The sequence below is a fragment of the Budorcas taxicolor genome, chromosome 24, assembly GCF_023091745.1.
Source record: "Budorcas taxicolor isolate Tak-1 chromosome 24, Takin1.1, whole genome shotgun sequence".
Lineage (NCBI taxonomy): Eukaryota > Metazoa > Chordata > Mammalia > Artiodactyla > Bovidae > Budorcas > Budorcas taxicolor.
This window is the reverse complement of record NC_068933.1, coordinates 31,398,365-31,425,805: the sequence shown is the minus strand read 5'-3', so window position 1 is coordinate 31,425,805 and position 27,441 is coordinate 31,398,365. Positions and strand designations below refer to the sequence as shown.

At 42.0% G+C, this 27,441-nt stretch overlaps 1 protein-coding gene across 1 annotated transcript in view; it reads right to left on the bottom strand.

The window, feature by feature from the left end:
- The window catches only part of KCNU1 (potassium calcium-activated channel subfamily U member 1), a 143,143-nt gene that overhangs the window by 73,254 nt on the left and 42,448 nt on the right, over positions 1 to 27,441 (bottom strand). Inside the window, exons 11-18 of the mRNA XM_052661510.1 lie at positions 25,305 to 25,410; positions 23,672 to 23,754; positions 22,519 to 22,588; positions 21,155 to 21,307; positions 12,538 to 12,650; positions 12,077 to 12,145; positions 7,713 to 7,802; positions 7,480 to 7,574 (exon numbers count right to left, since the gene is read on the bottom strand). Coding sequence (XP_052517470.1) covers positions 7,480 to 7,574; positions 7,713 to 7,802; positions 12,077 to 12,145; positions 12,538 to 12,650; positions 21,155 to 21,307; positions 22,519 to 22,588; positions 23,672 to 23,754; positions 25,305 to 25,410 — 779 coding nt within the window. The remainder of the gene's footprint in view (positions 1 to 7,479; positions 7,575 to 7,712; positions 7,803 to 12,076; positions 12,146 to 12,537; positions 12,651 to 21,154; positions 21,308 to 22,518; positions 22,589 to 23,671; positions 23,755 to 25,304; positions 25,411 to 27,441) is intronic.

Sequence of the window (27,441 nt, the reverse complement as noted above, 5' to 3'; positions counted from 1 at the left end):
GGTTCGATCCCTGGGTCAGAAAGAACCCCTGGAGAAGGGCATGGCAACCCACGCCCATATTCTTTTCTGGAGAATTCCATGGACAGAGGAGCCTGGCGGGCTATAGTCTATGGGGTCGCACAGAATCAGATACGACTGAGCGACAGTCATACTCCACACTACCTGTCCCTGGCTCCGTTCACAACTTCTTTCCAGTTTCCTCTTCATCACTCCCCTCTCCTTTTTGGAGACTCCATCACAAGCATTAATATTTTAAGGATGAATACAAATTAGCTCTAGGGGGTGGCGATTCGGGGAGTTTGGACACGACTTTCCTAAGGCCCTCTCTCTCCACCCTATCTCGTCCAGAGAACCCCGTGTGCCCTTTCCTGCCCTGGTTGAGGACTACCGTTCAAAAAATTAGGTATTAAGAGAATTCAGTGCTGAAATGTCAGGCAGTGAACTGCATAGCTGGGGTTGGGAAAGTTTCTGCCCAGTAACTTATCTAATTACACAGGATTCTTCTTGCTCTGAGGGCTGGTCCTACCACAATCTTCATGCTCTGAATCCAAAAGACATCAAGGAATGGGTTTGAATAAGTATCATTGAAAAAGCAAGAGAGTTCCAGAAAAACATCTATTTCTGCTTTATTGACTGTGTGGATCACAGAAACTGCGGAAAATTCTGAAGGAGATGGGAATATCAGACCACCTGACCTGCCTCTTGAGAAATCTGTATGCAGGTCAGGAAGCAACAGTTAGAACTGCACATGGAACAACAGACTGGTTCCAAATAGGAAAAGGAATATGTCAAGGCTGTATATTGTCACCCTGCTTATTTAACTTCTATGCAGAGTACATCATGAGAAATGCTGGGCTGGAGGAAGCACAAGCTGGAATCAAGACTTCCCAGAGAAATATCAATAACCTCAGATATGCAGATGACACCACCCTTATGGCAGAAAGTGAAGAACCAAAGAACCTCTTGATGAAAGTGAGAGGAGAGTGAAAAAGTTGGCTTAAAGCTCAACATCCAGAAAACTAAGATCATGGCATCAGGTCCCATCACTTCATGGCAAATAGATAGGAAAACAGTGGAAACAGTGGCTGACTTTATTTTTTGGGCTCCAAAATCACTGCAGATGGTGATTGCAGCCATGAAATTAAAAGACACTTACTCCTTGGAAGGAAAGTTATGACCAACCCGGACAGCATATTAAAAAGCAGAGACATTACTTTGCCAACAAAGGTCCGTCTAGTCAAGGGTATGGTTTTTCCAGTGGTCATGTATGGATGTGAGAGTTGGACTGTGAAGAAAGATGAGCACCGAAGAATTGATGCTTTTGAACTGTGGTGTTGGAGAAGACTCTTGAGAGTCCCTTGGACTGCAAGGAGATCTAACCAGTCCATCCTAAAGGAGATCAGTCCTGGGTATTCATTGCAAGGACTGATGCTAAAGCTGAAGCTCCAATACTTTGGCCACCTCATGTGAAGAGCTGACTCATTTGAAAAGACTGTGATGCTAGGAAAAATTGAGGGCAGGAGGAGAAGGGGACGACAGAGGATGAGATGGCTGGATGGCATCACTGACTCAATGGACATGGGTTTGGGTGGACTTCGGGAGTTGATGGTGGACAGGGAGGCCTGGCATGCTGCGGTTCATAGGGTCACAAAGAGTTGGACACGACTGAGAGGCTGAACTGAACTGAACTGAACCAGGATGTCTCTTTCAATTCTTATTTCATCTGAATTTCATTGATCAGCAAAATAATGAGATTCGTTCTGTGTTTGGGTTCCCCTGGGTTCTTTGATTATTACTATGTGTGTGTGTGTGTGCACACGTGTGTGTGCTGTCGCTTCAGTCCATCTGACTCTTTGTGACCGTTTGGACTGTAGCCCACCTGGCTCCTCTGCCCATGGGATTCTCCAGGCAAGAATACTGGAGTGGGTCGCCTTTCCCTTCTCCAGGGGATCTTCCCTACCCAAGGACTGAACCCACGTCTCCTGCATTGACAGGTGGATTCTTTACCACTAGCACCACCTGGGAAGCCGCTATCTTACATGTAGTACTTACTCTTGGCCAGGAACTGGTCTTAGTGCTTTCTATATTAATATACTCACTTTGTATACTCTTTATGTACTAATGCTCTCACTTAACCCTCTGAGATATATAATATTATCACCAAAAGATTATTTACAGAAATCTAAAGCATGCTGAGAGCTTAAACAATTTGCCTCGAGTCACACAGCTAAGAAGTGATCAATGCAGACCCAAGTGTTCTTAACCACCATAAGCTTGCTGCTTCTCTCAAATGTTGGCATTTGAACTTAAGGGGAGGACCTCTGGTATGATTCTATTCAGAAAAAAATGGAGGAGGGATTATAAATAACAGAACATCAGAACTGAAACAGCCATAGTGGTGATGAAGACAGCTGAGTTTGGAAAGGAAGACACAGATCCCAAAAGGTGATGTGTCTCTTCTGAAGCACAGCCAATCGGTGGCATAGCTGTGGTCAGAATTCAAGTTTTCTAAATTCTCATTGAGTCCAGCAAGTGGAAGGGCTTCCTTCCTAGGGGGTGCCCATGCAGGAAACATAAGAGATGTGGGTTCGATCCCTGGGTCGGGAAGATGACCTGGACGAGGACATAGCAACCCATTCCAGTATTCTTGCCTGGAGAATCCCCTGGACAGAGGAGACTGGTGGGCTACAGTCCAAGGGGTCAAGGTTACAAGAGTCAGTCAGACACTACTGAAGTGATTTTGCACGCACACATGCGTAGGAGCTTGAAGAAGTTGTTGGGGCTTAGTGAGCTTGATTAACTTAATGAAGAGATAATTCTGCAATGGAAGTGGACCAGGCATACACCTCATCTGACTCTGAAATGTAAAATACTCAACCTGAAATCCGTACTAACTTGAAGTCAGTAAATTTTCTCTTTTGTCATCTATGGGTACATTCCTAAGTCCTTTTAGAAAGTTTAGTCTCCGGGAAGATTTCCAAGACATTATCATGATTTTTACATATATAAGGCCTAGTAGTCCCCTTCTACAGTGATGTCCTCTCTGGCACATTTTTTGGAGCTTATTTAACTTCTATGCAGAGCACATCATGAGAAATGCTGGGCAGGATGAAGCACAAGCTGGAATCAAGATTGCCAGGAGAAATATCAATAACCTCAGACATGCAGATGACACCACCTTTATGGCAGAAAGTGAAGAGGAACTAAAAAGCCTCTTGATGAAAGTGAAAGGAGAGTGGAAAAAGTTGGCTTAAAGCTCAACATTCAGAAAACGAAGATCATGGCATCTGGTCCCATCACTTCATGGGAAATGGATGGGGAAACAGTGGAAACAGTGTCAGACTTTATTTTTTGGGGTTCCAAAATCACTGCAGATGGTGATTGCAGCCATGAAATTAAAAGATGCTTACTCCTTCGAAGGAAAGTTATGACCAACCTAGATAGTATATTCAAAAGCAGAGATATTACTTTGCCAACAAAGGTCCGTCTAGTCAAGGCTACGGTTTTTCCAGTGGTCATGTATGGATGTGATAGTTGGACTGTGAAGAAGGCTGAGCACCGAAGAATTGATGCTTTTGAACTGTGGTGTTGGAGAAGACTTTTGCGAATCCCTTGGACTGCAAGGAGATCCAACCAGTCCATTCTAAAGGAGATTAGCCCTGGGTGTCCTTTGGAAGGAATGATGCTAAAGCTGAAACTCCAGTACTTTGGCCACCTCATGCGAAAAGTTGACTCATTGGAAAAACTCTGATGCTGGGAGGGATTGGGGGCAGGAGGAGAAGGGGACGACAGAGGATGAGATGGCTGGATGGCATCACGGACTCGATGGACGTGAGTCTGAGTGAACTCCGGGAGTTGGTGATGGATGGGGAGGCCTGGCGTGCTGCGATTCGTGCGGTCGCAGAGTCGGACACGACTGAGCTACTGAACTGAACTGAACGGAACGTAACTCTCCAGATTCATAGTCACGTTCAAGTCCACTCCCTTGAACGGCCAGCCCCTGAGTGTTTAATGGTACTCTGCTGCCACCGTCTGGCAGAGCGAAGTAAGAACAGCTAGCTCACTCACTGCCTGTTATTTAAGAATCTTGGTACCAGATTTATGAGAATTGTCCTGGATGCAAGTAGAAGCGGTGATGGAGGAACAGTAGGGAGCAGGAAGAAAAAAAAATGACCCTATTATGAGAAGAATGAAAGGTTCTGGGGATGATCAAACATTAGATTATAAGCTGAAAGCTTTACTGATTCCCTAGATACTATAAATTACATGTTATAGAAAGTGAAGTCGCTCAGTCGTGCCCGACTCTTTGCGACCCCATGGACAGTAGCCTGCACCAAGCTCCTCCATCCGTGGGATTTTCCAGGCAAGAGTACTGGAGTGGGTTGATAGGTTATAGAAGTGGATGAAATTTGGCATATCTACAAATATGAAGGCATAACCCTTTTCTTTACACCAAAATATCTCCAATTCATACTAGAGCACTTAACTTCCTGCTTTAGAATATAATAAAACACACTTAAAAGACAGCTAAATAAAGGGGAAGTTATTCAATTTATAAAACACTTTCTGTTTTGCAAAATGACTGGCATCACTGCACGCATATGAATGTGTATAACTGATTTGCAAAAGTTTGATTCATACATTGTGTTTACAGGGACTTAAGTGTTCAGTTGCAAATTCTACAGGTAATAGAGATTTCAGGAAATGACACAGGAATAGTTTCTTTCTATACCCAATACCGTCTAAGATTTTCTGGAAAAAAATCCAAAAGTCAGAGAAAATAAACAGGATTAAGATAGAGCCTTTAGGTTGGAATGGAAGCAGAAAAGATCCATGAGCCTGCTCCTCCATGAAACAACAGTAACCAGTGAAAATCAAAATACACACACACAAGCCCATTTAAAGTCTCTGGAAATTGTCTAGCAGGCATGCAGCAAGTGAAGGCAATTTATTTTAATAAATTATAACAAATCCCACAGTGTAAGGAGACCAAAAGGACATAAGGAATAAAAAGACTAGGAGGATAGGGAAAGGTTGTGTCATGTATGGATGTGAGAGTTGGTCCATACAGAAAGCTGAGTGCTGAAGAATTGAGGCTTTTGAATTGTGGTGCTGAGGAAACTCTTGAGAGTCCCTTGGGCTGAAAGGAGATCAAACCAGTCAATCCTAAAGGAAATCAACCCTGAAGATTCACTGAAAGGACTGATGCTGAAGCTGAAGCTCCAACACTTTGGCCACCTGATGCGAAGAGCCAGCTCATTGGAAAAGACCCTGATGCTGGGAAAGATTAAGGGCAGAAGGAGAAGTGGGCGGCAGAGGATGAGATGGCAGGATGGCATCACCGACTCAATGGACATGAGTTTGAGCAAACTCTGGGAGATAGCGAAGGACAGGGAAGCCTGGCATCTGTGGGGTCACAAAGAGTCAGACACAACTTAGTGACTGAACAGGAACAATAGGACAAGGGGGCTTTGTAGACCTCAAGAGCGGAGGCTAAAAACCGCGGTAAGGCACCACCGCACACCAGTCAGAATGGCCATCATCAAAAAGTCTACAAATAATAAATGCTGGAGTGGGTGTGGAGAAAAGCAAACCCTCCCACTCTATTGGGGGGAATGTAAATCAGTGCAGCCACCATGAAGAACAGTACGGAGGTTCCTTAAAAAACTAAGGATCCATCAGTCCCACTCCTGGGCATATATCCAAAGAAAACCATAATTCAAAGAGATACCCATACTCCAATCTTTACAGCAGCACTATTTACAAAAGCCTAGGCATGGAAGCAAACCAAACATCTATGGACAGAAGGATGTATAAAGAAGAGGTGGTAAATATATACCATAGACTAATACTTGGCCATAAAAACGAATGGAATAATGCTGCTTGCAGCAACATGGGTGGGCCTAGAGGCTATCACACTAAGTGAAGTAAGTCAGACAGAGAAAGACAAATATTACACGATCTCACTTATAGGTAGAATCTGGACGGGAAAAAACGTGATGCAAATGAAGTTATTTGCAAAACTGAAATACAGTCACAGACATAGAAAGCAAACTAATGGTTACCGGAGGGGAAAGGAGGGGAAGAGAGATAAATTAGGAATTTGAAAGTAACATACACAAACTACCATATATAAAATAGATAAAATGAGAACCTACTGTATAACACAGGAAACTATACTCAACACTCTGTAATAGCCTATATGGGAAAAGAATCTGAAAACATGTGTGTGTGTGTGTTTGAATCACTTCGCTATACACGTGAAGCTAACACCACATGGTAAGTCAACTATACTTCAATAAAAGATAATTTTTTAAAAGAAAATTCTATCTGGAAAAAGAAAAGTCTAGAAGCTATGGCACGGATGATGGATCTCAGCAACGAACAACAAAAGGTGACCTAAATCCAGGAGGAACTGATGAGGAACTCATCAGCAATCACTCACTGCTGATGCAGAGGCCACAGAAGAGGACAGCTACGGAGCTCAGGAACCAGTAGGGACTCTCATGGAAGGATGCCCCTGTCCACGGGGCTAAGCAAATTTACGCCTGCATTCAGCGAGACTACCACTCGGGAGAAGAGAAGAACCTTAGAGAGAAGAAGAATCCTGACAAGAAATTCACATTCTGAATTAAATGCTGAAACACTGGGAATTAACCCAAACCATCTTTAATGTACCTGAGAGAGACTAAATTTTCACCCAGAAGGGACTGAATTATTGTGCGTTCTCGAGGTTAACTCTTCCTTCCATTAACTGGTAAGGGTTTGCTGGTGAGCTATCCAGTTCAATTTGAGTAAAGGGAGAGAGTTTCATTTTCTCATTCCTATGTCAGAATGAGAAATTTTTACACTCTTGACAATCCGCAGAGGAACAGAGTCCTCAGGGAACGGTTTTGTTCCCAACGCTAGAAGAAATGATACCTGTGCCCTGTGACAGAGGTGTTAGCTAATGCTACGATGGCAATCGTATATTGTGAGATAAACGTGTCAGTCAGATAATGTTGGACACCTTAAATGTATGCAGTGTTGCATGTCAAAGACATCTTAATAAAAAAAAAAAAAGCAAGAGAAATGGTCATGAGGGGCCGCCCTTACCGCCCAGCAAGCAGTCAAATAGAGGCTGAACTTTCAGACTGAAGGTGGGAAAATACATGGAGAAAAGTCAACAGGCTCATTCCCGTGTGCCTGGGACTGAGTTGGGAGGTGCCTGCAGCTGGCTGTGTGACCTGGGATAAAATTACTGCATCTCTTCCAGAGCTCCTTTGTCTAGCCTGTGAAGGGGTTGTACTAGAGAACTAGAACTAGTGAGGTTTCTTCCAGCTCTAAAAGACAGATTCTCAGGTCTGGGATGCCCAGTGGGGAAGTATCTGTCTCTTCTTGGCCAAGTTCAAGCGAATCTCGTCTTTTAAGAGATGAAGCCCCTCCCCTTTCTTTGGCCACACCCCCCAAAGCTGGGCTAGGACAAAAAAGCGCACTTGCCTGTCGCGTGTCGAGTCTTGCTTTTGCACTCACATTTTTCAATTAGCTCGGGAGTCTGCACATCGCTGTGACAGATGGCACAGTAAAAGAAGGCTCTGGACAACAAAAGCAAATCAAGAACGACTTACATGAGGTTTCACGCAGAAGCAGCACGGGGCTGACTCAGCCCGTCTGTCATTAAATTGTATTTGCTTTAGGGCTTTCTCCCCGTAAAGTGATAAAAAATTTTTTACCTTTTGACATGCTTTGCAGATTCAGCGATAAAGAACCCTAGCGTGTTCTTATGGAGCTTAACTTGAGCAGGTGGATTTAACATCAGCCCGCTGGAAACAGAAAATAAAAATACAGTAATTTCCCCCTCCAAATTCTGGGGCAATATCGGCTTTTACCAATGGATTCTCTAAGTTGCAGAGTTAATAGGACTCAATCCCCTTTTACTGCAGGAATTTACAGTAGCAAATGGGGATTTGACTGCCTTTAATTGATCGATTGCTGACAAACATCCTGAGAGGGAGCCAGGTCAAAACTCGGTACCTGAGCTGCACACACTCCCTGGACTATGCCCTGAATCAGAAATAGTCAAAGCAATGCAGATGCAGGAAGCTTTGCTAATTTGAGATATCCAAAGCCAGACAGGCCAAGGACGCACAGTTGCTAGTCTTATGGTCATTCTAGTGGTGTACATCATTAGGCTTCTTGCCCTTCAGATTAACTATTAATAGCTGGATTCAAGAGTTCCTTTTATTGGCCAGTATAATGAGTGAAAAAGTTGGCTTAAAGCTCAACATTCAGAAAACGAAGATCATGGCATCTGGTCCCATCACTTTATGGGAAATAGATAGGGAAACAGTGGAAACAGTGTCAGACTTCATTTTGGGGGGCTCCAAAATCACTGCAGATGGTGATTGCAGCCATGAAATTAAAAGACGCTTACTTCTTGGAAGGAGGGTTATGTCTAGATAGCATATTCAAAAGCAGAGACATTAACGTTGCCAACAAAGGTCCGTCTAGTCAAGGCTACAGTTTTTCCAGTAGTCATGTATGGATGTGAGAGTTGGACTGTGAAGAAGGCTGAGAGCGGAAGAATTGATGCTTTTGAACTGTGGTGTTGGAGAAGATTCTTGAGAGTCCCTTGGACTGCAAGGAGATCCAACCAGTCCATTCTGAAGGAGATCAGTCTTGGGTGTTCTTTGGAAGGAATGATGCTAAAGCTGAAACTCCAGTACTTTGGCCACCTCATGCCAAGAGTTGACTCATTGGAAAAGACTGTGATGCTGGGAGGGATTGGGGGCAGGAGGAGAAGGGGACGACAGAAGATGAGATGGCTGGGTGGCATCACTGACTCTATGGATGTGAGTCTGAGTGAACTCCGGGAGTTGGTGATGGACAGGGAGGCCTGGCGTGCTGTGATTCATGGGGTCACAGAGTCAGACACGACTGAGCAACTGAACTGACTGACTGACAGTTTTTAGACTCAAGTCTTTGACTTCACTTTTGTCTTCGACTTCACTTTCATCTATCTTAATTGTAAGATTTTTGAAAGCAGGAACCACATGAACCATTTCTGTTTCTACACCACTTGAATAGTTTGAATATTTATTCAAATATTCACTACTTGAACATTTTCTGTTTTATTATGGTTTGGGTGTTTGAAAACACTGTCTTATAAATTTCAACCATAATATTTTTTGATGGGCTACTCCATTGTGACTGTCTGAATTCCTCAAATTCTCCCTGTTTGTCAGGCTTTCCAATTTTTATTTCCTTTAATTTAGACCTCCAATATGGTTAGGTCTTATGACCCTATGCCTTCCCTCACTTTGTTTGTACATGATCAAACTTCTCCTTTCCTCCTTTAAAACACACCCTTCCTATTATATTCACAATGGAAAGAGGTCAAGTCTTTGTTTGGGCAAAGCTTAGTCTGTTAGGATATTCCAAAGTAATGTGCAAGTGTTCAAGCCTTACAAAAACAAAAGAGGTTGCGCAACAAAAGCTCTTCAGATCTATGCCGGGAGTAAAAGATGCTGAATAGCTGTGTTCAAGTAGATTATTCTATGAGACCCTGTGTGGGGCTTTCTCTGAGTGCTGACTGACTAACACATACACGGAATGATTGCTTTTAAGCCTGAAAAGCATGGATTGTGCCTCCCCTACTCCAATATCATGGGCTGATGTCCACTGCTCAAGAAGTATATGCTCAAGTTGTATCTTAATATGTCTTTTTTTAAAGGCAGGGTCCTCTGAACTGAAATTGAATACTTAGTTATGAAGATACAGTTGTGATAACTTCTCTGGTTGCATTTGTAAGAAAAGGTGAACTTTTTCCGAAGACTTGCCCCCGTATTCATGAATCACGACAAGCTGCTCTGTTAGAAAATGCTGGCCCCTGGAACAGACTCGGGAAATTCTCTAACTGGGGTGTGATCCAGCTTTACCGCTTACCAGGTGATAAATTATTCCCCAAGACAGACTCTGAGGATTACCCAGGGCTTTTGCCCATCCTAGAGTCTACTCAAGTGTATCAGTTAGAAAAGAAAAGAAAAAGTGAGGAGATACAGGTTTCCCCCTAGTTTTTCAATATACTTGCCTAAAGCGCAGCATTGAGTTTCGCTGATTTCATTCTGTGAAGTGACTGTGGTGGGTTTAACACAGCTAGGTGACTAGAAGAGCTCCGATCACATAAGTGCCCAGACTGAGTTTAGATTCTCGTTTGCCCCTCGGGTGTGGTGCGGGCTTGGGAAAACTCTTTACCCTTCCTTAGCTCCTTCTCCATAAAATGGAGCAAATAATTGTACCCTTCTTACAGCGTTGTTGTGAGGATTCGGGAGTTCATGTAAGTGAAGTGCTTAAACTAGCGTTGGTCAGGAACAAGCAATCATGTAAGACTGCTATTACCAATATCTTTGCCAAATCAGGATTTTATTCTTTTGATGCAACTCTGACTCTTTGGTGAGAAATCAGAGTTAAATCTATGTCAGAGCAGGTGTCTCTCTCATTGGGGATAGATGTCTGCTAGGGAGTAAATAGCACCAGAACTTCTTGAATATACATGGAACTTAGCTGCTCACTCATGTTTCCGGTCCACAGTGTCCTAACAGTCACCCTAATAAAGTTGATAGAAATCTGGGATGTTAAATGTGGAAACGGTATTAAGAGCATTTGGCCCAGTCATTTCTGACTGCCAGTGAACAAAAATGACTGTATTATGGAGATTCAAAACCAATTCAAAGATTTGGGTTTTATAACTGGTATTTTTGAATTCTATGTCTATTTTTCAGAAGTGGGGTTCTGAATTCTCTGTCTTTAAAACTTTGCAAATAATTCTGATGTATAATCCCAGTCATTGAAGGCCAAAGATGTTAAAACCTGATCAGATGTAAAAACCCTGATCAAGCTTTGGGCTGCTCTGAAACTCAAACTGCCTGCCCTCTGAAGTAAGACACCAACCTCTTCACTCGCATCTATTTCCAGCAGAAAGGGAACTCGGACATTGGTTTAGATTTTGAAATTTTCGTGAGAATGGTGGAACTGTTAAATAAAATGTAGTGGCCAGAGGATACGAGTCTTCACTCTCGTTAAGGACTTGCTTTGTGACATACCCTGCTGAGTCCTTTCACTCAGATACCTTCTACACTCTCTCTACATGACACATTATTCCTTCTTTTGAACTTTTCAGATACTTATACTGATATCGTTCAACATTACTGAAATTTTAAGGGTTTCCTATGATTCTAGGTTCCTGGTAATGTCAGTCTTAGAGCTGGAAGTGATCCTAGGAATTCATTTGCGTGACTTCCTCATTTTACAGGTGATGGACACTTCTCCAAGGCCACTGATCTGGCGAATCAGAGCCACGTTCTGAACCTAGTCTATTGATTCTAATTTAATTCAGAATTAAAGGAAGTTTTCCACTAAAAAAAACAAAAACAAAAAACAACACATACAAGCTGCATGTTTCTTGTTTCCCATTCCACTTAAGCCCCACTTTTTCTTGTTTTCCAGCGTCTTTTATATCTATATCATTGTGGTTGATTCTGGATTTTCTTTTTTTATTGTACAATCACTTCTCATATTTCTTATATTATCCTATATGCATTTTCAGGAAATGCTTATGGTCTAATAAGGGTACTTCTTTCTTTCATCTACCTGAGCAACAGCAAACTTGGCCCTGTAAGTCAGTCAAATCCCCATTTTTTTTTTCATATTTTTCAGAGTAGTTTCTAAGGCTTTCTAAGGTTTGATCACAAATAATTCTATTTCACGGCATGATCTACGGTCAAGCCTTACAGGATCTGGGAATATGTTAAGAGGAACAGATCTGAGAAGGTGATCTTGTCCTCTCTCTCTCCTGATCGTGAAAGACACTGGGACAAGACCACAGCAACAGAGACAAAGCCTTTGCCCACCTACTGGGCAACCTTTCGAACCCCAGTGTTCACAGACAGTGTCAAATGCACCACAGCTGCCTAGGTGCCTGAGAGGCCAGCTCTCACCACAGGGCTGCAAGCTTAGTTACGGCTGTGTCTCTGCCGAAATCATTATCTTTAAAGAGTGTCCTCAAAGAATCTGAAGAGATTCGAAGCCTCACTGATACCAGTAGCCGTAGCAGGCGGACTTGTGCTGGATGGCGATCAGCAGGAGGTGCATCTTTGTGAAGCAGAGCCTGGAGAGAAGACGAGGAGGGGTGAGATGAGACAGGAGAGCGAGCACCGGCTCCCAGTGATGGGGGCGCCGGGTGCTGTGCTGGGCTCTGCGCCTGGAGGGACACTGCCCCCTCGGCAGGGGGAGGGCCTCTCAAACACGAAACGTTCTCTGAACATTTGGACATTGGAGGAGAGTGAGTCCACCCTGGAGTAACTCACAGCCAGGGAGCCAACTGGGACAGCCATGAACCTGTCCCGCATGGACTGTAACCCCCAGCCCAGGCGGCAGACGCTCCGACTTACTCATCCTTAGGCCTTCGGGGCCTGCCACCAAGCCTATAGCGAGCCCTCTGTGAGCTCTGGGGAAAGGGTGCATGGCACGAAACCAAGGAGAGGTTTTCGCTTCACTTACTGGCAAGCGTCAGGAAAGCTCATCCCAGCAAAGTCATTGGAGAGACGTTGCGTCAGGATTTTGTTCTTCAGGCCGTTGCAGAAAAGCTGCTGCCAGGGCTCGTGAGGACAGATCTGGAACACACAGCCAGGCCATGGGAGGCAGGGTGCCGTGGAGCTCAGGGTCTACTAGTTCAAGCTGCGTGTTCTGCCCAGTACCAAACCAGTCCCAAACCAGTCCCCACTGGCATTCAGGTCCCAGGAAGGAGATTTGTCAGGACTCCCCAGGTGCTCCAGGAGTTCAGACTTCTCCCAATGCAGGCGGTGCGGGTTCCCACATGACTTGTGGCCAAAAAACCCAACACATAAACAACAGAAGCAACCGTGTAAAAAACTCAGTAAAGATTTTTAAATGGTCCATATAAAAAAATTTTTTTTAATGAAAAGAAAGGAGCTTTGTCCTCATGATTAACTGGACAGATGTCAAAGGAAGAACTAAAGTCCATCATACATCTCAATGATTCCCATAACGAAGAGGGAGCATCATGATGTAGTCAGGCTTCCTGCTAGAAATGAATTCTTCTTCTAGTTATTTCAGCAGGTAGACTGTTTTTTGAGTCAGGAACAACAAGATGGGAAGGGGAATGTGGAATCCAACTTCTTTCCTCCTAGATATGGCTGTTTAAGATTATTAAAAAATATATTAGTTTCCTAGTCACTGACTAATCATATACCACAAGGATGAAAATGTTGATGACTTCTGCTCAGGATCAGAACCCTTCTTGGTTCAAATAAACTCAAAAAGCTGTCCCAATGCTTGGACATGACAATGAAAAATCAAGGACAGCGACAGGTTTCTAGACAAAGGGGGATGTGACGGAAGGATTTCTCTGTCTCTCAGAAAAAGCTAAATGCTGTTCTCGTCTGTGCAAGACCCCCTGGATGCTGTTTTTCTCTATTTGCATCGTCCTCTTCTTCTTCCCCCTGCAGCCATGAGAATCACCACCACGCTGCTCTGAGCAGGACAGGCCCCTTAAAGCCCAGAATCTCCGATGAAGCCTGGAATTTCTAGGAACTGTGAAACACCTTGGCGCTGGAGAGTTAAGGCCAGCCCAGAAACATGCCTCAGATGGCCATCTTGTGGTTTAGGAAGAAGGAAAACAAAAAGAAACAGATGAACAAAAAAAATCTGCCCTGCTAAAAAGGACCACTTCTTTCTAGCATACCTCATCCGAGTCCCAAGCTGCAGGCTCTCCTGTATTTTCCCTTTCTTAAAAAAAATTACTATTATGACTGGCTTCACTGGGTCTTCACTGTGGTGCACGAGCTCTCTCTAGTGGGTGCATGAAGGTCTCTAGTTTTAGTGCACAGGCCCAGCGTGGGGGGTCTTAGTTCCCTGACCAGGGACTGAACCTGCATCCCCTGCATTGGAAGACGGATTCTTAACCACTGGACCACCAAGATGTCCCCTCCGACTTTCTTAAAATCCTTTAGTGAGGAAGGCTCACCTCCTTGGGCAGTTCAGGCCACGATTTAAGTCTTCATTGACTACAGAACCTGGCTTAGTGCTGCCAACCCAAAGGTTCCAGTTTTTGCAAGAAAGTAAAACTGATGGCTTGGCAGGTACAGAATCTGCCTGCAGTGCAGGAGACATGAGACACAGGTTTGATCCCTGGGTCGGGAATATCTCCTGGCGGAAGAAAGGGCAACCAACTCCAGTATTCTTGTCTGGAAAATCCCATAGACAGAGGAGGCTGGTGGGCTACAGTCCATGGGGTCACAAAGAGTTGGACACAACTGAGCATATGGCCCAAATAATAACCATAGACATGAAGATTTCTTGAGTCTTTTTTTTTTTAATCAGAAAAAGAAACAGGAAGACAAGACAGATTTGGGATTTGGACAGTAGACTCAAGGAGTTCAAGTAAATCAGTTGGATTAAATCTAAACCAAGTTTAAGTTTAAGGCAACGCTCTGTGCTTAGAACCAACCCAGAAATGCTACTTGGACTTCAATTTCTCACCATATAATCAATATAGATCAGTAGAGTCAGAATATGTGGCACTGACCCAAGGCTTTCTAGTCTGACTGCTCAGAAGTTTTACAAATATTAACTCAATTCCTGGGAAAAATCAGGTCACAAGTAGATTGTGTGCTAAGTTGCTTCAGTCATGCCCAAGTCTTGGCAACCCCATGGACTACAGCCCACCAGGCTCCTCTGTCCATGGGATTCTCCAGGCAAAAATACTGGAGTGGGTTGCCATTCCCTTCTCCCCGTGATCTTCCCAACCCAGGGATCGAACCCACATCTCTTACGTCTCCTGCATTGCAGATGGATTCTTCACCACTAGCGCCACCTGGGAAGCCTATGAGTAGACTGAAGTGAAGTGAAGTCGCTCAGTCACCTCCGACTCTTTGCGACCCTGTGGACTGTAGCCCACCAGGCTCTTCCATCCATGGGATTCTCCAGGCAAGAATACTGGAGTGGGTTGCCATTTCCTTCTCCAGGGGACCTTCTCAACCCAGGGATCGCACCCAGGTCTCCTGCATTGCAGGCAGACGCTTTAACCTCTGAGCCATCAGGGATTAGCAAGTCTTATTTTGCAGACGCAGAAACTGTCAGAGAAAGTTTAAATGCCTCATCCGAGCAAAGTGGGCCAAAAGACAGTGGCATCCTGACCATTAAATCCAAGTTAATAGGTTTAATTAATTTAAGTTAATAACTAATTGAATTAATTTTAGTTAATTAATTTAATTAATTACAGAATCTAAAGCACCAGAGCCGAGTACAACATGGGAAAATTTTGCCCTGACTCTGACCAGTTTAGAATTCCTGAAAGGGGGTTTCAGACTTAAACTCCCTGATCAACAAATGATCATGACCCCAAGCCTCCCTTAATTCCTATCTTCAAGAAGCCACTGTATGAATTTTGACAGGTGACCATCATCACTGAGGAGGTTCCAACTTAAACAAACCGTAGGAAAAACCAACAACAAACAAGGACAGAAAACAAAGCCACAACAGGGCAGGTCGTACATCTGTACCTTCTGTATTTCCACGAAGGAGACAAGGTCTTCATGTAGAGTTCTCCCTCTATTTTCTCCAGACATGGAGAGTAAAATCACAGTCACCACAGCAGATATTGCAGTTATCTCTCGCTTTTCTAAGCTTATAACTCACAGGCAAAGACAATGTCCTCACCAGCCACTTTCTGGGTCACACACAGTGACCACTCAGTTCAGGTCAGTTCAGTCGCTCAGTCGTGTCCGACTCTTTGCGACCCCATGAATCGCAGCATGCCAGGCCTCCCTGTCCATCACCATCTCTCAGAGTTCACTCAAACTCACATCCATCCAGTCGGTGATGCCATCCAGCCATCTCATCCTCTGTCGTCCCCTTCTCCTCCTGCCCCTAGTCCCTCCCAGCATCAGGGTTTTTTCCCAACGAGTCAACTCTTCACATGAAATGGCCAAAGTACTGGAGTTTCAGCTTTAGCATCATTCCTTCCAAAGAACACCCAGGGCTGATCTCCTTTAGAATGGACTGGTTGGATCTCCTTGCAGTCCAAGAGAATCTCAAGAGTCTTCTCCAGCACCACAGTTCAAAAGCATCAATTCTTCGGTGCTCAGCCTTCTTCACAGTCCAACTCTCACATCCATACATGACCACTGGAAAAACCGTAGCCTTGACTAGATGGACCTTTGTTGGGAAAGTAATGTCCCTGCTTTTCAATATGCTGTCTAGGTTGGTAGGTTAAAGCTTGTTTGCTGTAGCATCACCAAGGCTCACTCTCACTGCCTGATGGCCAGTTCTACTTCTCTGTATATGCGCGTGTTATGTGTTAAGTCGCTTCGGTTGTGTTGGGGTCTTTGCAACATTATGGACTGTAGCCCACCAGGCTCCTCTGTCAGTGAGATTCCCCAGGCAAGAACACTGGGGTGGGTGCCATGCCCTCCTCCAGGGGATCTTCCCATGCAGGGATCAAACCCGTATCTCTTGTGTCTCCTGCATTGGAAGGCGGGTTCTTTACCACTAGCGCCATCTGGGAAGCCTCATCTCCTTATATTCACAGAAGGAATTCTGTGGTTTCCAGTGAGCATTTTGTTGGCCAGAGTATCTTTTGAATCTTTCACTTCTTTTGCTTTTTCTTTACTGTACTGGAGAAGGGACCAGAAAAGGAATGCCAATTTTTTAAAAATTTATTTGAAAAAAGGAAATAAAATGCAAAGAGAAGTCATAAAGAAAATTGAGCATAAGAAGAGTCAAATGTGGATGCATAATTAGATGGAGAGAAAGGTCACTCTCTGGAGAAACTTTGAGTTTTCCAGACCCAGCTGAGCATTAAGAATATCTTTCCTGGAAGCGCTTCATGGGGATGGCATAGCACATATGCTATGTGCTATCATATTTCATCCTGGTAGTCCATTGAGCCGCTTAATTTGTCTCAAGCAAAGGTATCAAAAGACCTGATGTAGGAGACGGGGAGTAGACTTCCAACAGCCAGAGGCACAGGGCACAGTAGTAAGACTGTAAGTCAGACAATTTTCTGTCTGTTACTCATTAACTTATTATACAGTCAACTAGTTAGCTTCCACAACTGGGATACTTCCTTGAAATACTGAGAGAAACATCAGTTCAGTTCAGTTCAGTCACTTAGTCCTGTCCAACTCTTTGCAACCCTTTGGACTGCAGCACGCCAGGCCTCGCTGTCCATCACCAACTCCCAGAACTCAAACTCATGTCCATTGAGTCGGTGATGTCATCCAACCATCTTATCCTCTATTGTACCCTTCTCCTCCTGCCTTCAATCCTTCCCAGAATCATGTCTTTTCCAATGAGTCAGTTCTTTGCATCAGGTGGCCAAAGTATTGAGGCTCTAGCTTCATCATCAGTCCTTCCAATAAACATTCAGGATTGCTTTCCTTTAGGATTGATTGGTTGGATCTCCTTGCAGTTCAAGGGGCTCTCAAGAGTCTTCTCAGCACCATAGCTCAAAAGCATCAGTTCTTTGGCACTCAGCTTTCTTTAGGCTCCAACTCTCACATCCATACATGACCACTGGAAAAACTATAGCTTTGACTAGATGGACCTCTGACGGGCAAAGTAATGTCTCTGCTTTTTAATGTGCTGTCTAGGGTGGTCATATCTTTCTTCCAAGCAAGTGTCTTTTAATTTCATGGCTGCAGTCACCATCTGCAGTCATTTTGGAGACCAAGAAAAGAAAGTCTGTCACTGTTTCCACTGTTTCCCATCAATGGGCCATGAAGTGATGGGATCAGATGCTATGATCTTCATTTTCTGAATGTAGAGTTTTAAGGCAGCTTTTTCAGTCTTCTCTTTCACCTCATCAAGAGGCTCTTTATTTCCTCTTCACTTTCTGCCATAAGGGTGGTGTCATCTGCATATCTGAGGTTATTGATATGTCTCCTGGCAATCTTGATTCCCGCTTGTGCTTCCTCCAGCTTGGCATTTCCCATGGTGTACCCTGCATATAAGTTAAATAAGCAGGGGGACAACAGAGACCCTTAACATACTCCTTTCCCAATTTGAAACAAGTCTGTTGTTCCATGTCTGGTTCTAACTGTTGCTTTTTGACCTACATACAGATTTCTCAAGAGGCAGGCAAGGTGGTCTGCTATTACCATCTCTTTCAGAATTTTCCACAATTTCTTATGATCCACACAGTCAAAGGCTTTGGTGTAGTCAATAAAGCAGAAATAGATGTTTCTCTGGAACTCTCTTGCTTTTTTGATGATCCAACGGACGTTGGCAATTTGGTCTCTGGTTCCTCTGCCTTTTCTAAATCCAGCTTGAACATCTGGAAGTTCTTGGTTCACGTACTATTGAAGCCTAGCTTGGAGAATTTTGAGCATTACTTTGCTAGCATGTGAGATGAGTGCAATTGTGCAGTAGTTTGAACATTCTTTGGCATTGCCCTTCTTTGGGATTGGAATGAAAACTGACATTTTCCAGTCCTGTGACCACAGCTGAGTTTTCCAAATTTGCTGATATATTGAGTGCAGCCCTTTCACAACATTCTCTTTTAGGATTTGAAACAGCTCAGCTGGAATTCCATCACCTTCACTAGCTTTGTTCATTGTGATGCTGCCTAAGGTTCACTTGACTTCATATTCTAGAATGTCTGGCTCTAGGTGAGTGATCACACCATGATGGTTATCTGGGTCATGAAGATCTTTTTTTGTATAGTTCTTCATGTATTCTTGCCACCTCTTCTTAATATCTTTTGCTTCTGTGAGGTCCATACTTTTTCTGTCCTTTATTGTGCCCATCTTTGCATTAAATATTCCCTTGGTATCTCTAATTTTTTTTGAAGAGATCTCTAGTCTTTTCCATTCTATTGTTTTCCTCTATTTCTTTCCACTGACCGCTGAGGAAGGCTTTCTTATCTCTCCTTGCTATTCTTTGGAACTCTGCATTCAAATGGGTTTATCTTTCCTTTTCTCCTTTGCCTTTCACTTTTCTTCTTTGTCCAGGTGTTTGTAAGGCCTCCTCAGACAAGCATTTTGCCTTTTTGCATTTGTTTTTCTTGGGGATGGTCTTGATCACTGTCTCCTGTACAGTGTCATGAACCTCCGTCCATAGTTCTTCAGGCTCTCTGTCTATCAGATCTAACCCCTTGAGTCTATTTGTCACTTCCACTGTATAATCATACAGGATTTGATTTAGGTCATATCAAAATGGTCTAGTGGTTTTCCCTAGTTTCTTCAATTTATTTCTGAATTTGGCAATAAGGAGTTCATGATCTGAGCCACAGTCGGCTCCTAGTCTTGTTTTTGCTGACTGTATAGGGCTTCTCCATCTTTGCTGCAAAGAATATTATCAATCTGATTTTGGTATTGACTATCTGGAGATGTCCATGTGGAGAGTCTTCTCTTGCATTGTTGGAAGAGGGTGTTTGCTATGACCAGTGCATTCTCTTGACAAAACTCTGTTAGCTTTTGCCCTGCTTCATTTTGTACTCCAAGGCCAAACTTGCCTATTATTCCAGGTGTCTCTTGGCTTCCTACTTTTGCATTCCAGTCCCCTATAATGAACAGGGCATCTTTTTGGGGTTTTAGTTCTAGAAGATCTTGTAGGTCTTCATAGAACTGTTCAACTCAGCTTCTTCGGCACTAGTTTTTGGGGCATAGAGTTTGATTACTGTGATATTGAATGGTTTGCTTTGGAAATGAACAGAGATAATTTGGTCATTTTTGAGATTGCACCTAAGTACCGCATTTTGGAGTCTTTTGTTGACTATGAGGTCTACTCTATTTCTTCTAAGGAATTCTTGCCCACAGTAGTACATGTTATGGTAATCTGAATTAAATTCACCCATTCCAGTCCATTTTAGTTCACGGATCCCTAACATGTTGATCTTCACACTTGCCATCTCCTGTTTGACCACTTCCAATTTATCTTGATTCATGGACCTAACGTTCCAGGTTCCTACACAATATCGCTCTTTACAGCATTGGACTTTACTTCCATCACCAGTTGCATCCACAACTGGGCATTGTTTTCACTTTGGCTCCATCTTTTCATTCTTTCTGTAGTTATTTCTCCACTCTCCTCCAGTAGCATATTGGGCACCAATCTACTTGGGAAGTTTATCTTTCAGTGTCAATCTTTTTGCCTTTTCATACTGTTCATGGGGTTCTCAAGGCAATAATACTGAAGTGGTTTGCCATTCCCTTCTCCAGTGGACCACATTTTGTCAGAACTCTCCACCATGACCTGTCCATCTTGGGTGGCCCTACATGGCATGGCTCATAGTTTCACTGAGTTAGACAAGGCTGTGGCCTGTGTGATCAGTTCGTTTAGTTTTTTGTGACTGAAACATCATGTATTTAAAATGTATGACACACGGTAGACATTCAACATGTGGCTACTATTATTATTACTGCATAGAATGCCCCAAAGTAATCTGTAAAATTAAATTTTAATGATTATTTGTATAATTATTTCTCTGATGAAAATATTTATTATTGCCCATTACTTTGTATTTAACTTATATGTTAATATATGAAATCTCCACTAATATGTTTTATTTTATATTTATTTATTTACTTATTTTATATTTCTATCTTCAGTAACTCAATGTGCTTCTAGATTTATGAGTACATTTAGTTTCATAATATCATGGAGTGCAAGCAGGAAGCAGAGTTATGGTTTCTATTTCACAAGTAAATATTTTTAGGTAAGGGCTTCCCCAGTGGCTCAGCAGCAAAGAATCCATCTGTCAATGCAGGAGATGCAGGTTCGATACCTGGGTCGGGAAGATCCCCTGGGTAAGGAAATGGCAACCCACTCCAGGATTCTTGTCTGGAGAATCCCATGGACAGAGGAGCCTCATGGCTACAGTCCATGGGGTGGCAAAAAAAGAGTCAGACATGACATAGTGACTAAACAACAATAATAATTCTTGGGAAAGAATCAGATAAACAACTTCTTTAAGGTCAGTGTGGTGCCTGGGACTTCAATCCAGACCTCTCAATCCCTTCTTAGCTTAAGTAGAAGCCAAATCTCATTTCTTGGGGCCTTCTTGCTTTCCTAAATTTTTATTTTTTATATCTATTCTTACATTTAGGAGGACATGGGGACAGAGCCAAGAGTCAACATCAGTTTACAAGGTTACCTTCTTGTTTTGCTCAACAAATAAAGACGTCAGGAAGGTACACAAGCCTGGCACCAAGCAGCCCTGGGCGATGAATCCAAGCGTTAGTTCAGCAAAGCAGATGATGTTGTCACCAGTGTTCCAGTTCCAGCTGGGGATCTTTGGCAGAAAGGCCTGTTTCAGGGTAGAAAGTAAGAGAAACAGTCTCATGGACACAGAAAACAAGCTAGTAACAAGCTAGTGGCTATCAGTGGGTAAAGGGAGGGAATGACAAGACAGGGGCAGGGAATTCTCTTAACACCAACTGCTATGTATAAAATAGATAAGCAACAAGGATATGCTGTACGGCAGAGTGAAATATAGCCATTATTCTGAAATAACTTTAAATGGAGTATAATCTATAAAAATACTGAATTACTACATCATTTCACAACATATACAAATATTGAATATTGTACACCTGAAACCAGTATGACATTTTACATCAACTGTACTTCAGCAAAACAAAGTATTGCTGTCTGTTCCTCCCTTTAGATTTCGTCACATTTGCTTCATAAATTTAGGTTCTCTTATGTTGGTGTCATAAATATTTACAAATGTTCTATCTTCTTGCTGGATTGACCCCCTTTATCATATGTAATGCTCTTCTTTTAATCTGATTAGAGTCTTTTTTTCAATTCTATCTTGTCTGATACAGGTACAGCTTCTTCAGATTTATTCTGTTTCCCATTGGCATGTAATATATTTTTCCATCCCCTCATTTTCAGTCTTGTGCATCTTATTTCTCCTTTTCATTATTTTTTTAAATTAATTTATTTATTTATTTTTCTTTTCATTAGTTTTTTTCCTGAGGTTTAATCTTGTTCTTTTCTTTGAAACATAGTCCTCTGTTTCTTCCTTTTATTTGACTCTCTGTGTTGGTTTCTATGCATCAGATACAATAGCCATCTCTCCTAGTCCTGAATGAGTGGACTTGCGCAGTAGACGAATCTCATTGTTCAACCCTGCCCTAGCCCTTGGCTGTCTCTCAAACCTTTGTCCAACCTGCCTACTTATTTTAGTGGCTCTCAGTATTTAAGGCTGTGTCAAGACCTGTCAGTGACCCGAACGGAAGGATCTGAGTCAGCATCTAAATTCAGGATGACCGGATTCCAGACCATCAGGCAGCTTTTACAGTATATAAACATAACTCTTGCCAAATTGACATTTTTATGTGATTAATAATCTTAATGAGATTCCCAATTTCACCTACAACTGGCAAAAACCTTTTGTGTGTAGACCCACTAGAAAATAGTAAGTTCATTTATTACTTGGAGGCGCGAAGGTTCATCTAGGTCTGTAGACCAAAACAGGAGGAGACTGAACAGGCTATAATGTTGCAATACCTTGTTATGGGACTGAAGTATCTGTATGATGACCCTGGTGTTAGGGTAATAGTTCTTGATAGAGAGCACCCTACATAAACAACAAATATTCTCATTAGTGATGTGCCATGTCTAACATCTTTGTAATATAATTCAATTCAAAGTTAAACTGATGTGTGCATAAGTATAGGAAATGCACATATTACAAAGTTTTTTGTTATGATCTTTACTAGCATACATTTGGAAGAATACTATGATTTTAGTGACTTAGCAAATTATATCTATGGTTAAGGCCACCTCTTGATATTAAGAGATTGTGGTCATCTGGGACCAATTCTTGAGGAATTTGCATACATTGTAGCTTTCAAACTCAAACACATTAATTAAAAAAAAAAATAGGGACCGAATTGCTGTCTATCGTTGAAGTAACTCATAGACTGTTTAACACAACTTTCTCAAAACAACTTTTACAAAATAAGAAACTAAGATCCTTCTCATATTTACTGCATAGCGCAATTTTCTCAGCTGTTCCTTGCTTTTTGTAGAGTCACCTTCAGCTATATACATTTATTTTGCTCTGAGGGCCAACAGGTTATCTGGGTTAGGTACAATGGCATTGCCATCACAATGATCATTTAAATCTGTTACCACAAATTAAGCTCCTGCTCATGGATAGTTCAGTTCAGGATGCTAACACTATCCATAGCCATCTTGAAAATATGGCCAAAAGTCAAAAGGGCACCCTACTGAACCACACACAACCTTTCACTAAGACTCCTAGAAAAAAACCCAGTAAACAAAGTCTCTGAATAAGGTTCACAAATCACACTTGCTGTCTTTATTTTTGAGGTGACGTTAGTGAGAAAGGTGCTATCTGAAGTTTATCAGTTATCTGTATGTTTGCTTTTTAAATTTACACAGCTGTTATTCACATAGAACGCCAGGAAAGTAAGTGGGAAAGCACATCAACATAGAGGAAACTCTATTTTGACTTCCTTTTTTCATACATCTGCTGTCTCTGGGGGCAAAAAATAAGGCAGAAACCTGGAATATGATGAATCCTCTGTGCTATGATAGATGACACCTGTTTAGTCCTAGGTACTGGGCTTTATTTTAAAGGAGAGAAAATGAAGACCAGAATCTGAGCATATAAGACACAGTGCCGGCTTCTTACCTCATAATGTTTGAAGAGTCTTCAGCGTGTGAATCACTGCACAGAGGGTTGGCTATGATCAGGCACGCTTCTGCAGAGTCCACCTATTCTTCAAGATGAAACAGCAGTTGCCTTGTTAATTGCATGGGCAATGCTTGCCTGTTCTCATTCGGGGTTTTCTTAGGATTCTGTCACCTGGTGCATGCTCAGTCACCCAGTCGTGTCTTGACTCTTTGCAACCCCATGGATGGTAGCCCTCAAGGCTCCTCTGTCCATGGAACTTCCCAGGCCAGAATAGTGGAGTAGGTGGCCCTGGAGTAGAAGATCCCTAATCCAGGGATCTTCCCGAACCCAGAACTGAACCTGTGTATCGCACATCTCCTGCATAGCAGGTAGATTCTTTATCACTGAGCCACCTTGACAGCTCATGGTTGTGTCATAGAATTCCAATGAGAGAGAGAGTGCACTCGAGAAGGACTGGTGATAAGGATGCCCGAGAGAGGCACCTTAGATGGAGCAGGGTCCCTGACACAGATGCAGATTGCTTTAAAATGGGAATAGTGCATAGTGATATTTTTTCCTATCATCCAAAAACATCCATTTATGAGCAGTGATGAGCAATAAGACCTTTGAAGCAATTGCATGAGCAATAAGACCTTTGAAGCAATTGCCTTTCAGTTTAGCAAAATAATAATAATAACAATAATAATAATAATAATAATACTGAAGAGGTTCTTATCCCAAGCTGCAAGAAGGAGAAAGGTTATTTTGCCTGTGTCAGTTTTTGCTTCACTTCTTTGTGTCGAGTCTGTAAATCTCTGCTTTAAAAACTGAAGCTTTTGGTATATATGATTCTGTGAGACCTAAAACATGAAAGGATGCTGGCCTTGGCCTTACATGAAAGATACCTGGAGGGTTTGTATCTGTCTTAGTCTCAGCCTAAATGGGATCTTTGCTGTCTTCATTCATGCCCTTTCTATGAAAGGACATATCAGGGTGTTTAGGAGAAGTTGGTGAAAGCTGACAGACTCCTAGAAATCTGTCATCTGGTAAGAATCCTACTTGGATAGAAAGATCTAACACACTTCTGCTATCCACAACTTTTCCAGATCTATTAGAACAATAAAATAAAACTGTTGTAAACAGAGATTTCAGTGAAATAAAAAATTAAAATGTAAGTGTATGTTAACAGTGAGGTTGGCTTGGTATTTGTCAAGAAGGATTGAAGGCCAATTGCTAACATTTCCTCTACAATCAGTTTTTTAAGTTGAAGAGGTCATATTTCCCCCAGTTAAGAGTCTGGAGTAATACTTTAGGGAAAAGCAACACACTATCATCTTAATTGTTATAGCTTAGGCGCCCCACTCCAGTACTCTTGCCTGGAGAATCCCATGGGTGGAGGAGCCTGGTAGGCTGCAGTCCGTGGGGTCGTGAAGAGTTGGACACAACTGAGCGACTTCACTTTCACTTTTCACTTTCATGCATTGGAGAAGGAAATGGCAACCCACTCCAGTGTTCTTGCCTGGAGAATCCCAGGGATGGGGGAGTCTGGTGGGCTGCCGTCTATGGGGTCGCACAGAGTCGGACATGACTGAAGCGACTTAGCAGCAGCAGCAGCAGGGAAACGACAAGGAGGAAAAGAACTAGATCTTACCGCAACTCTCCTCAGATCCTCCCACTTCAGTGCAGACCCAGAAATGAAGGTTGTATAGGCCATGTGGCACTTAAATATGGTTTCCAATTCCAACGAAGGAAGGACCCTGGACCAAGGATGCCATGGCAAAGATGGAAAAAGAAGGGTGGCTTCAGTTTAGAGACTGTTATATTATTTAGTGCATTTAATAAAAACCCTAATACTCTTGGAAAATATACATCTTCCATTACTAATCCCCATGCTCAGGTGATGTTGATACCATTAGCTTAATTCTAGGAATGGGTCTGGAGCTCAGGTACATCAATCATAGTGATGTGAAAAGGTACAAATTGGATTAACACACACACAAAAAGAATTACTATGAACAAGGAAGTTCAGGATCAAATAAGAATATTTCGATTATTCAAAAAGACATAGTATTTTAAAACAACTAAATAAAATAGTTTCTGAATATGTAAACATTTTAACAAAACTGGAGAGACAAATAGATGAATCTGCCACTGCAATAAAATCTCTCAAAGCATCTCTCTCAATTATTGACAGAGCAAAGGGGAAAATGATAATCAAGTTTGATATTTATAAATTCTGCAAACAACTTTAGAACATTTTTCATTTTTATTGAGGCTAAATTGACAATTAAAATTGCAAAATATTTAGTGAATCAGCCTGCAATGTGGGAGACCTGAGTTCGATCCCTGGGTTGGGAAGATCCCCCGAAGATGGGAAAGGGTACCCACTCCAGTATTTTGGCCTGGAGAATTCCATGGACTGTATAGTCTGTGGGGTTGCAAAGAGTCAGATACAACTGAGTAACTTTCACTTTTTCACTTTAGTGTTTGACATGATTTGATAGATGTATATACTGTGAAAGACTCCTCCTGCTGAGTTAATTAACACATCCATCACACCTCACACATTTACCTTTTGTGGGGGTGATGACATTTTAAATTCTACTCTCTTAGCAAATTTCAGTTATACAAGAGTGTTATCAACTGTGGTCACCATGTTTTATGTTAGATCCTCAGACTTTATTCATCTTAAAACTGAAAGTCTGTACCCTTTTACCAAATCTTTCCCTATTTCTCCCAATTCCCAACCCTTGGCAAACCATCTCTCCACTTTGTTTATGGAAGGGTGACTTTTTTTTAGATTTCAGATGTAAGTGATAACATGTTCTAATTTAGCAATATGGATGAATGGAAAATTAATACACAAAAGTCAATTTGCTTTTTTATACCAAAAGCAAACAACTAGAAAATACAATTAATAAGACACTGTTTCCAATAGTATCAGAAAATATTAATTACCTATAAAATATGTCATATACATTTATTACAATATAAATTTGTAAAATTATATAATATATAATAAACATCAGCAAGCTAGGAGATTTTGCAATATTATTAAGAAACACTACTTGAGAACTACATAAATAGAGAACCATAAGTTATCTAAGAGTTAGAGTTAGAAGTCAGAGTTAGAAATTGTAACACAAAGAAGTAAATTTTGAATTAAAAGTTCAACGAGATTCTCATCAATTTCTGCAGTTTTTCATAGTTCATGATAAAATGATTATAAAAATTATATGGAAGATAAAGGGCCAAGAAAAGCTTGTCAATTATTGAATAAAGATAAGCAAGGAGGAAAAACTTGCCCTAAGATATATAAGGATTAATTATGAAACTTAGAAATTAAAAAAAGTATAGTATTAACACAGTGACAGATAAACTGATTTTAAAAAAACAAAAACAGAAGAGATCTATTCATACTGACAGCATGTCAGATCAGTGAGGGGAAAAGGATTCATTCAAAAACTAGCATTGATAAAATTGGTGTCTATGGAAAAAGATGAAATTTTATTCATGTGTCATGTCACATAAAAACCAAATTCCAGTAGAACTAGGAATTTAAAACAAAAAAATCAAAACTTCTTTATAGGAAATGTAGTTGATTATCTTATTTAAAGGGACTTCCTTGGTGGTCCAATGGCTAAAACTCTTAGGTCGTGATGCAGGAGGCCTGGGTTTAATCCCTGGTCAGGGAACTAGATCCTATATGCGGCAACTAAGAGCTCACATGCTGCAACTAAAAAGACCCCTAATGCTGCAACTAAGATCTGGCACAGCTAAATAAATAA